This window comes from Mesoplodon densirostris, chromosome 1 (genome assembly GCF_025265405.1).
Source record: "Mesoplodon densirostris isolate mMesDen1 chromosome 1, mMesDen1 primary haplotype, whole genome shotgun sequence".
NCBI classification, from domain to species: domain Eukaryota; kingdom Metazoa; phylum Chordata; class Mammalia; order Artiodactyla; family Ziphiidae; genus Mesoplodon; species Mesoplodon densirostris.
Genome location: NC_082661.1, coordinates 142802220 through 142815165, shown reverse-complemented (window position 1 = coordinate 142815165; position 12946 = coordinate 142802220). Strand labels below are relative to the sequence as shown.

General features: G+C 39.7%; 1 protein-coding gene across 1 annotated transcript; it reads right to left on the bottom strand.

Moving 5' to 3' along the window:
* Nucleotides 1–7468: 7468 nt before the first annotated feature.
* Nucleotides 7469–9721, bottom strand: LOC132484378 (ectonucleoside triphosphate diphosphohydrolase 7-like). The gene is given in 3 exon segments (XM_060090863.1): nt 7469–8411; nt 8413–8575; nt 8578–9721. Coding segments are annotated over 3 exon segments (1803 nt in total). The 5' UTR covers nt 9569–9721; the 3' UTR covers nt 7469–7762.
* Between the last annotated feature and the right edge of the window lie 3225 nt (nt 9722–12946).

The following is a 12946-nucleotide window of genomic DNA, read 5'->3' as shown; positions in this document are numbered from 1 at the left end:
AGATCAGCAATTGATCATTGTTTTTGAGCTGTGATATTCCATGTGTAGATGTAGCATAATTTTTTGAACCATTTCTCTTTTGATGGACATTTAGGTTTCCAGTCTTGTGCTCTTACAAACAGTTCTGCAGAGTCTAATATCACTTTTCTACGTTTTATAAAGAAGGAGTCTTGAACATTAGAGACGTTTGAGTGCCTGAAGTTAAAATCCCATGTAGAATAGGTGTTTTAAAGAATTAAAATGGTTTTTACTTGTGAATGGGGGTAGAACGGGGCCCAAGCACAAGGGTTTGGAAAAGATCCCCAGGTGACTGTGATGTGCATTTTTTGTTGATAAGCATTGGCCTGGATTATGGAGGGCAAAAGTAAGAACACAGTATGTTAGAGAGATTATCATGGCAGCTATGGGCAAAATGAATTAATTAGTGGCAGAGAAAGGAAAATCATCCAGATATAGTGATAAGTTTGATATAATATGAGAATGAGTCAATTAAGATTGTATGGTTCTTATGGTCCTTACTCTGAGGTCCTAGATAAAATAGAGAACTTCCAAGAATTGGTTTTTAGAGAGAACCTAGTAAGTTCATTTTTAGACAAAAGATTTTGGGTGGTGCATGATGTAGGCATTCTGCTTTAATGTTTTGCTTATTCAGAAAAATTTTTTTTGACGAAACAAATAATAGACTGAATGGAATAATTGGTATCTAAGTTGAAAGAATGAAATGGCAATTGGAGACATGAGGGCTGACGGTACAGGAAAAAGATCAAGATGAAGATTTGCCTGTCCTTTATGTAAAGTTGTTACTGAACATCCGTGAGATGGGATAAGGTTTCTAAGGAAGGAGGCCTGAAGTAGGAGGAGGAAGACAAGAGAAACTTTTATTAGATGGACCATGATAATGTAGGGTTATGAGGCCAAGAGAAGATAGAATTTGATATTGAAGGAAAGAAATTTGATTAAAACTGAGAAACCAGGTGTTGTGTAATGCAGTGTAAGCTAGTAACTTTTATTTCATTTCTGTCTGTGTTGCAATTAAAGGGGGAAAAATTGGAAAAGAGAAGCTTATATGAGAGAGGCTGTTTGTTAATTTTGAAACATTGCTCATATGTGGAGATACCTCACAGACCAACTAAGAGTTAATATTTATTTTTCATTTTGTGCTTAGCTTTTCCCACATTTGTCTATCCATATTCTCTCTTATTTTGCCCTCATTTATTTCTTTCTTCCAAAGTTTTTAATTTTTTTGGTTGGGGGAAAGGACTTGGGGGTCTTTGTTTTGCAGCCAAAGGTCATTTCCAAATACAGCCTTGGGGAATCATAGAGGATCTTGGCAGACAGAGAGAGTAGATAATGCAAGTTCTCTCAGGTCCAAATGACCAGTCTGTCCATCAAATGAGTAAACCTGTTCCATTGGTTTGAAAAGCAGCCATAGGATGTTCCTTAAAATATGAGAGGCATGCTTCTTTTGAAATACATATAATGAACATGTATATAAAATGGTTCTTATGATGTTTATATATGGCTACGATCTCTGTGTCCTCATATTCTAATGATGTTTTTTTTCCTAGGGTGCAAAAAGAGTGCTATTGGTCAGCACATTGTGGCAACCCTACCATATATTAACCCAGACATTTTCATCATTAATTTTTTTAGAGCGTTAGATTTTGTGTCTGACAGAGATATTTCAGAGTATATTATTTATGATTTTGAAGGTCCAGAGATGATGGAAATGGTATTGCACAAGCAAAATGTATTCATAGTATTTTTCATGAGATTTAAAGTTATTGACTGTTGCTAATCCTAAAACACAGTACAAAGCTGCTCTGAAGATTAGTTTAGCTGTTGCAAACCCCGTGCTATTTACTGTGTAGTACAAGCCTTCAGCTCTGCCTTGCCTTCTCTCCTGACAATTCTCTGTAAAATAGACATGAAACCTAGAGGCAGCCAGAGTTCATTGACATCAACAAGAAGAAACAGTAGTAAGGAAAACCATAAAAGCGTACTAGGCTGGTGCTATTTAGTATAAAGGGAAAAAGAGTAGTTGATACCTTTTTTTTTTAAAAAACTTTTACTTTGAAATCATTTCTAATTTATAGAAAAGTTGCAAATAACTCTCCTATACTCTGCACCCAGAATCACCAGTTGTTACCTTTGCCTCATTTACTTTAGGATTCTATTATCTATATATACATTTTATTTTTTTCTGGACTGCTTGAGAGTAAGTTTCAGGCATTCATGCCCCCTTACTCCTAAATACTTGAGTGTATATTTCCTAAGAACCAGGACATTCACTTACACAATTGTAGTATAATTATCCAAATCAGGACATTTAACTTTGGTACAACACTGTTAGCTTCGTGATCTTATTCAGGTTTTTGCCAGTTGTGCTGATCATGTCCTTAATGGCATTTTTTTTTCCTGGTTCAGTAATCTAGTCCAGGATCATGTATTGCATGTTGTTTTTATGTCTCTTTAGTCTCTTTTTATCTTCCCTTGTCTTTATTTATTTATTTTTGGCTGCTTTGGGTCTTTGTTGCTGCACGCGGGCTTTCTCTAGTTGCAGCGAGCGGGGGCTACTCTTCGTTACGGTGCATAGGCTTCTTGTTACGATGGCTTCTCTTGTTGCAGAGCACGGGAGGGGCGTGAGCTTCAGTAGTTGTGGCATGCAGCCTCAGTAGTTGTGGCTCGCGGGCTGTAGAGTGCAGGCTCAGTAGTTGTGGTGCATGGGCTTAGTTGCTCCACAGCATGTGGAATCTTCCCAGACCAGGGCTCAAACCCGTGTCCCCTGCATTGGCAGGCAGATTCTTAACCACTGCGCCACCAGGTAAGTCCCTATCTTCCCTTGTATTTATCTTCAGTGTTTCAGAACACTGAAATTTTTGAAAAGGATAGGCCATTTATTTTGTAGAATATCCTCAATTTGGGCTTTTCCAATATTTCCTCATGATTAGATTCAATTTATGCATTTTTTGGCAGGACAAATACAGAGATCATATTGTGTGCTTCCCAGGGCATCACATCAGGAGTCACAGGGTGTCATTTTGTCCCATTATTGGTAATATTAACTTCACAGTGGCATCTGTTAGATTCTTCCACTGTGAAGTTACTATTTTTGTGGAAAGGTTTGTTGAGTCCAGATAAATATGCATTTCCTTATCAATTTTTTCCATTGATGATCCTTGTCTCAGGAGTAATTGATATTCTTAAAGTTGTCCTGAATTGTCCAGAGTCTTTAAGACTACAGAGAAGCAAGGTAAAATGTAGACCAAACACTAGTCACAGAGTTAGAAAGTGGAGTATATTTTAGTTATTAGAGTATTTATTGATACAGTTACATGACCCAAATGGATTCTGTAAATACAACAGAGAATGAAACAAACAAATAAAATTCCCCACCCTTGTGGAAGTAACATCCTAGTGGTTGGAGATAGACCATAAACACAACATTTACGTGGTATGTTAGAACTATATGTCATGTATTTGCCATCCCTGCTATAAGGGTCAGTTAAGTTACAGGGGTGAATAAGATTATCCAGGGCAGGATGGAAAAAGGAGGGATGGGGACAGTTGAACACTGAGTGGATTATATGTAAAAATATGACTTTGCTTCATTCTAGTATTTGCCAAAAACATGATAGTGGGAGTAACAGAAATGCCCAAACTTTAAAGATTTGCTATTGTTTTCTAGGTATTAAACTGCCTGACTTTTGCATCTACTCTTTCTCACCTGTGTTGTTTAAATCCTTCCATTGGTAGAGATGGCAAGCTAGCAAAACCAAGACAGTTGCATAATACGTTGTGGGGAATGGTATGTCCTGCTGAGACTCCAGAGGTAATGCATTAGAATTTATGTTCAGGATAAAAAGTCTGACAGTAATTATGTAGGGTATAATTATTTTTAGAAGCAAATTTTTATTTAATTATGTAGTGTAGTTTAGACCTAAGATATTATTTATAATTTTGTTCTTAGGAAGTAAGAGTACATCCTGAGATCAAATTGAAGGAAAAATATTTTTGGAAAAGAATTTGGATAGGCATGTTAAATCAGTATGAGTAATACATACTTTATTTATTCCAAGGGCCATGCTCTAGGACTTGTGAAGAATTTAGCTCTGATGGCTTATATTTCAGTTGGATCTCAACCTTCTCCAATTCTGGTATTTTTAGAAGAATGAAGTATGGACGTTTAGAAGAAATTTCTCCTGCAGCTGTTGCTGAGTGTGTATAGATGCAAAAAACTATTGTTAATCTTTAGTTATAGCTTATTATAGGGTTACTAAGTACAAAATGCTTTTGGTGTTGCATTTTAGTGCAACCAAGATTTTTGTTAACGGCTGCTGGGTTGGAATACATAAAGATCCTGAACAACTTATGAACACTCTATGGAAATTGTGGCATCAGGTGGACATCACTATGTTTGAAATAAGAGTCTTTAATTAACTAAGACCATGTGATCTGTGAGATTTCCAAATGAGGTTTAAGACTAGTGAAAGTTATCTTTGCATTGGTATCTTTCTTGAACCGGTTTCCTTTGAATTGTAAAGTACATTGTCAAAATTATCGTTGATGTTTTGAGCTAAATTTAATTATAAGGTATTCCTTGCTTTAATGCCTTAGATATATGCATCTATATGCATTGAGAATCTTTTTGTAAAGCTGACAACAGTGCTTTTAAAAAGGGAATGAGCATCTCTGATTTCTCCTTTGTCTGATTCCAGAGATTCATTCATGAAATGTGATACACCTCTATTAGATCTTCTTATGTTTAGAGGCTGTTGAAGTACTCTGGGATTAGGATGAATTTTTTTTAATCATTAAAATAGAGTATGAGTTCTCATACTCCCTGAAAATAGGGCTTTTGCTTTTAGTGTACTGTATTGAGGGATAGGGCTCAGGCTTTTGATTCTCTCAGATATACACCTTGGGGTCTGTCTAGGTGAAAGTAGGTTTGGAGAGAAATTGTAACACACTTCACCCAGAGCTGGCCTCCTGTCTGCGTAGCAAAGCAGAGAATCGAGGTTTGGCTGCTCCAAAGCAGGCAGACCCTGGGTTTTGACTCGGGTGTATTCCTACCTTGAAGTCAGGAACAGCATGCTTCACCTGAGGGCAGGCAGGGCTAAGAGAAAGCCTAAGAACCAACACTGGCTGTGTTTTTTATGATTGAGAACTCATTGTTAATGCCATGTGTTTTTGCTGAGAGCTGCCTTCAGCTTTTCTGTGTTCTCTAGGGTAAAATTGAGTTCTTTATGCTGTTTTAGGCCTCTTTATCTTTCCATGGGCCCATTCCCTCAACCTGGAATGCCCTGTCACCCATGCCTCCTCAAAAATGGGTAATAGGGAAAAGGGTGCTTATTACTTTTTTCAGGTAGATCTCACTTATTCTTCAAAACTTACATTAACTCTCATCTCCTTCAGGATACCTTACCTGACCCCTCAATTTGATTTAGACCAGAGGTTGGCAAACATTTTCTGTGAAGGGTCAGATATTAAATATTTTAGTCTTTGTTTACCTTACCTGTTGTGTGTTGAACTCTGTTGTGTAGTGAAAAGCAGCCATAGACAATACGTAAACCAATAAAACTTTATTTACAAAAGCAGATGGCAGATGAAGGCAGATTTGGCCTGCAGGCTGTTCGCTGAGCCCCTGATTTAGATCTATCCTTGTGACTATATATGGCATATTTTCCTTAAATAATTTCTGACAGAATGTGTATACCGGATAGTAACTGTTGATTTATATGCCTGCCTCACTCACTACACTATTCAGTTTTCAGAGGCAGGGAACATGTCTTAATATGACTTTGTATTTTCAGCTCTGAGAATGGTGCCTGACATGCAGTGTCTGACACTGAGTGTGTGTTTGTTGAACCTATAAGTGGATCCTGTGTCCTTGGACTAGGCTCTTTAATCTTCTGTTGGGGAGTGTTGTTGGAATTTTATGAGTGGGAAAATTGTATTTTTCAGGAGTCTAGTAGTTTTCTTTTACTTCATATTTTCTGATAACCAGAGGTCCTCATTTTGCCTGTTTCTGGTAGGGTTTCCTGTCAGTAGTCCTCTCTAGACCTACTAAAGAACACCTGTTTCCTTTGGAACACAAGATACTATTTGGCTTTTGAGGAGACACAGCTCAGTTTATGTCTTCCTGTTAAGACAATAGAGCTATATTCTATTAGCTATATTGTAATATAATATTCTATATTCTATTAGGAATTCTCTAAGGATTGAAGGCAAGCATTTGAGAATGTCACTCATGCTGTTTTTGCTCACAAACAGTGTTTCATCTTAGATTGTTTTCTAAGGACAGGAAGTGGGCTAAGAATGTGGGGCATTTTCTGTTTCTTGACTTCTGACTCTTTGGGAGAACTTGATGTTTCTGATCAACGTTTTATGATTCACTTTTTTTTTTCCAGGTTAACAGATTTATGTTTATTCCAAAGTTTGGGATTTGCTTCTTTTCAAATATTCCAAGAGTCAAACTGAGAGAACTTCTGTTTCTCAGAAAAACATTAATAAGAGCTTGGATTTTATTGCCTTTGTCCACTCTCCTGATACTGTTCTTTCCTTCTTTAAAAACAATCCAGGGCCTCCCTGGTGGCGCAGTGGTTAAGAGTCCGCCTGCCGATGCAGGGGATACGGGTTCGTGCCCCGGTCTGGGAGGATCCCATATGCCGCGGAGCGGCTGGGCCCATGAGCCATGGCCGCTGGGCCTGCGCATCCGGAGCCTGTGCTCCACAACGGGAGAGGCCACAACAGTGAGAGGCCCACATACCGCAAAAAGAAAAAAAAAAAAAAAAAAAAAAACAATCCAAATGCATCCCTTCCCAAAATACATATTCATCTTAGCAGCGAAATAAAGGAACTCTTTTTTGGGGGGATCTTCCCACATAAGGACTCATAAAAATAGGCCTAGAGGACAGTGACCTGAAACCAGACAAATCTAGGTCTCCAATTCCCATCACAGTTTCTCCAACCCTACAAGCACACTTAAGGTTCAAAAAGAAAAATTAATGCCCAAACAGCCTGTGAGGCACATAGACATGGAAAAATTTTCTATCCTGGTCTTACCAGGCATCAGTTAAAATATTGTTAAAATCGTCAATGGACCATTCATTTAGAAAGGGTTCTAACCTTTTAAAATCACAAACTAACATCAGCAACAGTATGTCAGGGATCTTGGACCACACTCACAATGGCTTCTTTGTCGAGTAAGCAAAGAAGCTGTGTTATTTTGGTTGCCTGGAAATTCTTATTTGTTCTGCTGAACTGCAAAGATCTTGGATCCCTATTAAAGGCTGTGGATCTCCACATAAGTGATATCTCTGTTACAGAGAAAGAAGGGGCTGCTGCATTTGCTAGAATGTCTTCGGCTTTGAGTCAGATGCTCCAAGTTTGGTTTCAACCAGACTTCCAGTGTGCCCAATGCCAAACTTCAAGCTTTAAGCAAGGGGAGAAAAGTCTAGATCCCAGGAGCACACCAAATCACTCAGATAAAGGAGTAGAAGCATGCTTCAATTGGACTAAAGTTGGTTCCCTTTGTTAGCACCAATCTCTCATTTAGTTCTTCACAGGCTAAATCACAGCTTCTCTCAGAGAAGAGGACCTGGATATTGAGAATGAATTAAAGTAGGTATTAAAGTAGAAATTTCAAGGCCAAATATCCACAAAGTCAGGCAAAGCAGCATCTGAGGCCAGTACCAGAAAGTGGTGGAATTCAATGGGCAGCAATTCTGAATACTTGAGTTCCCCTAGAACCTGTCCAGCCTCATGGCCCAACCTGTACCCCAATCATGGGCACCACCTCCTCAATCCACAGTAAGTCCAATGGGGTTGAGGCTCGACTTTGTCGGTGGTGAATTCGGCGCAGCCGCAGAAGGTACAGGATGATGGCCAGTAGCACCACCAGGATACAGGCGAAGAAAAGATAGTGGTTGTACACAAAGGAGAGACGGAACCAGCTACCATGGGCCTGTCGAGCACCTTCCTGCCGTAGATCCCTGAGTGATAAGAAGCGTGTTTTATACAAAATGGCTCCCAGTGTCCACTGAACCTCTCGGTCATAGACCAGCTGGGCTGTCTGCAGATTTGGGTAGTCATAGGGAAAGTGGAATCCTTCATGAAGAACTTGGTACATCCAAGCTGACTTAAAACACTGATATTTGAGTCAATGCTCATCTGCATGTGATGAAAAGAGGCCATTCTTGAATCTCTGAGTGAGTACTGACCAAGCCATGCCACAGTAATCCTGAGCAGCCTTGGCAAATGTTGGCCCGTGGTAGCGGCCACCGATGCGTAACACATCCTCTGTACAGTAGAAGAACTCAGAGAAACCGTAGAACTCGCTGTTGTTGAAGTTAATGGGTGACTGGTAGATGCCATTCAGCCAGGCCTGGCTGGTGCTGGAGCGAGCCAACGGGGCTCAGCATGGCCCCACAAGCCACCCAGTCCCCTCTTCCTCGGACATGAAGGACCTGGCTGTTCCTTTCCACCACATCTGTGAATCCCACAGGCAGGCAGGGATCTAGAAATGGATTGTCGGGACTCAGACCTGTCTTCTGGCCCAGCAACCTGTTTTGTTAAGAGTTTCATTCATCACAAGGTCTTCATAGCGCTGCTGGGCAAAGTTGCCCCCGAATCCCAGAAAGGTTGTGACGTAAACCCTATACACATGTTCAGTGTGTTGCACATCACAGCCCAGGTTGAACTCGGCCAGCAAGATCTTCGCAGCTTCTTCCTGTGGAGAAAGGACAGAAGTTGAGGTAGGAACTTCATAAGCAATTTGGAGAGAAGCTCCTCCCATATCCAGTATCCCTACTGTCCTTCTGCGTCCTGTTGCCAATTCCTGGGGAGCCTCGGCATCTGATTCATCCTCATGGTCGAATCTTCCCAAAACAAAGTTGATTCCAATCCATGCATAAACCCCTTCCTGCTTCCCAGAGATCACTTCTGCCTGAGACTGAGAAAAGAGGAAGTCAAACTCCAGAGGTAAATCTTTCACTAGATCAGCCAAGATAGCCAACTGCTTCCTCTCGGAGAGAAGCCTCATGCCTGCTGTGCAGAGGATGTAAAGGGGGGTCTCCTTGTGCTTCCTCACAGGCACACGAGCAGCAGCAAAGCTCAGCAGAGGACGAAGGTAATCGCTGGCATGTTCTGGAGTGTCTGCCATTGCAGAGATTCCTGGCTTGATTTTTTTAACCACTGGTTGGCTGTTACGGTCTCTCATGTGTTTGATGTCCGACAAGTCATGAGGATTCCCATTATGTCTTGGCCAGAAATAAACAAAAATCCGAGAGCCACTGCTGCCACAGTCCACAAGTCCATAATTTAGATTTGGGTCTTCAGTGTCAGTAGCTTCAAGATCTCCTACTCGAGCCAAATACCTTTCGTATTGCCTGTCTCGTGGTAATGAAGCACCCCAATGTCGAAAGTCCATAATTAACATAAGTAAAAGGAGACAGGCTATGAAGAAGAGTCCTAGGAATGCCACCCGCTGCCGGGGAAATGGGCTCACTGTGGGCACAGTGAAGTACCAGGAGGCTGGGCAGAGGTAGGAAAAACTGATCCTAGCCATGGATTCCCTTCAGTGGTCTCAAGGCCTGTCACCTCCTTTTTCTTTTGCCTTGAGAAGGTGGTCTCCTCATCCCAGTCATCTCCGAAGTCTGCAGCGGGTCGAGCGGCCCGCCGGCTCCCTCAGCTCCACTCTGCTAGGTCCGGAGGTGCTCCCCGCGGCTACTATTGTTTTTAAACTGAGTAATAAGCCAAATCTTTTCCTTTCTTAAATAAACCTGATCTTTTTAAAAATAAAAGTGTCCAGATGTGATTTTACTTTTCTAAAGTACTTTTGTGGAGAAATACCAATCTATTTTTCCATTTCCCAACTAACTGACAATTCACTTCTTAGTTGACTTCCACGATTATACATTAGATATAGATAATTCACTGGAAATTCTTAATTTGTTTACTTTTTGACTTATACCTTTATATATAGGCACCTCAAAACCTGAAATGTTTTTAACAATTATTATGTCCTATATTGCATATTTTCCCAAAATATTTTTGATATTTTCACGGAATATATTTTCTAGTGCTATCCAGTAGAAATACAATATGAATAACATATGCAATTAAAAAATTTCTAGAGGCCATATTAAGGTAAAAAGGAAATAGATGGGACTTCCCTTGTGATGCAGTGGTTAAGAATCCGCCTGCCAATGCAGGGGACACAGGTTCAATCCCTGGCCCAGGAAGATCCCACATGCTGCAGAGCAATTAAGCCCATGAGCCACAACTACTGAGCCTGCGCTCTAGAGCCCATGTGCCACAACTATTGAAGCCCGTGTGCCTAGAGCCCGTGCTCTGCAACAAGAGAAGCCACTGCAGTGGTAAGCCCGTGCACCCCCAACCAGAGAAAGCCTGCATGCAGCAATGAAAACCCAATGCAGCCAAAAATAAATAAATAAATAAATAAATAAATAAATAAATTTATATTTAAAAAAAGGAAATCGATGAAAGTAATTTTAATAATATTTTTTATTTGACCTGATACATCCAAAATATTATTTCAACATATAATCAATGTAAAAATTAATGAGAATTTTATATTTGTGTGTGTGTGAGATACTGTCTTTGAAGTCCAGTGTGTAATTTATACTAACAACATATCTCATTTCAGAATGGCCATATTTCAGGTGCTCAGTAGTGTCATGTAGCTAGTTACTGCTGTATTAGACAGCTAGGCTAGAAGCCATTTGTCTGATAGGCAATTGTGAGAAGTCAGGCTTATAACTGGGAAAGCCTGATCAAGGCAGAGTGATATAGGACTGGATACTGAAAGGTTACCGAGTGAAGTATGTATAATTATCAGAGAGGCAAAATAAGAAGTTATCAGATACAACTGACCCTTAAACAACACCGGTTTGAACTGCATAGTTCCACTTATATGTGGATTATTTTCAATAAACATTTTGGAAAATTATTTGGAGATTTGCAACAATTTGAAAAATTCACAGACTAACCATGTAGCCTAGAAATATTGAAAAAAATAAGAAAAAGATACGTCATGAATGTATAAAATATGTATAGATACTAGCCTATTTAATCATTTTCTACCATAAAATATATACAAATCTATTAACAAGAGTTACAATTTATCAAAACTTATGCAAAGACTTATAGATAGTATGTGGCCCATTTGCAGTTGAGAAATATAAACAAACATAAATATGCAGTATTGAATTATAAAGTGCATAAAATTAACTATAGTGCATATTGTACTATTATAATAATTAACCTCCTTTTAATATTGTGGTGAGCTCAAGTTTTGTGGGTATCCACTTAAAATGCCATGTGACACTAATCGTCTCCACGTGAGCACTTCATCTTTCCACTAAACTGCTTATCACAGTAAAAAGTGATTTCTTACAGTTCTTGCATATTTTTCTTCGTGTTTAGTGCAATACTGTAAACCTTGAATAACTCCATGGGACTCATTAGAAGTGCCACTAGTGATGCTGGAAGTGCTCCCAGGAAGCAGAGAAAAGTCTTGACATTTCAAGAAAAAGCTGAATTGCTTGATGTATACTGTAGATTGAGATCTGTAGCTGCGGTTGCCAGCCATTTCAGGATAAATGAATCCAGCATAAAGACCATTGTAAAAAAAAAGAAAAAAAAAAAAAGAAAAGAAAAGGAAATACGTGAAAGCATCACTACTCCTATGTCAGTATGCATGAAAAGGTACTTTTTGTGAAATAACTTTTTATTTTATATTGAATATGTAGCTTTTTTATAGGTGTAGGATTGCTGTAAGAAAGGCATACCTACTAATATGATTTGAGAAAAAGCAGTCATTATATGATGACTTCAAGCAAAAGGAAGGTGAAGGATCTAAAGCTGGAGAATTTAATGCCAGCAAAGGTTGGTTTGATAATTTTAGAAAGAGTTTTGGCTTTAAAAAAAATGTCAAGATAACAGGAGGATGACCAAGAGGCAGCAGACCAGTTCCCAGGCACGATTAAGAAAATCATTGAGGAGAAACAATAGCAGGCTGAACAGGTTTTTAATGTAGACAAGAGTGCCCTATTCTGGAAAAAAAAAAATGCCACTAAGGACATTTACTAGTAAGGAAGGGAAGCGAATACTAGGATTTAAGACAGGAAGGGATAGGCTAACTCTCCTGTTTTGCACAAATGCAGCAGGGGTTTAGGATCAGGACTGCCCTTATCTATAAAGCTGCTAACCCCCGAGCCTTGAGGGGAAAGATAAACAGCAGATGCCAGTCTTTTGGTTGTACTACAGCAAGGAAGCCTGGACATTGAGAACCCTTTTTCTAGATTGGTTCCATCCATGCTTTGTCCTTGAAGTCAGGAATTACATTGCCAGTAAAGGACTGCCTTTTAAAGTTTATTTGATTTGGACAATACCCCTGGCCACCCAGAACCCCATGAGTTCAACACTATAGGCGCTGAAGTGGTCTTCTTGCCTCCAAACACAACATCTAATTCATTCTCTAGATCAGGGGATCTTAAGGACCTTGATGGCTCATTACACATGGTACTCCATGGAAAAAATTGTCAGTGCTATGGTAGAGAAATACCACTGAAGATGCTGTTGTTATTATAGGAAAAGCTGTGAAGACCATCAAGCCCCAAACAATAAATTCCTGCTGGAGAAAACTGTGTCCAGATGCACGCGACTTCCAGAACCAATCAAGGAAATCATGAAAGAGATTGTAGATATGGCAAAAAAGGTGGGCGGTGAAGGGTTTCAAGATAGGGATCTTAGAGAAATTCAAGAGCTAATAGACAGGACTTCCCTGGTGGTCCAGTGGTAAAGAATGTACCTTACAATGCAGGGTTCAATCCCTGGTCAGGGAACTAAGATCCCACATGCCGCAGGGCAACTAAGCCCGCGTGCCACAACTAATGAGGTCACATGCCTCAGCTAGAGCCCG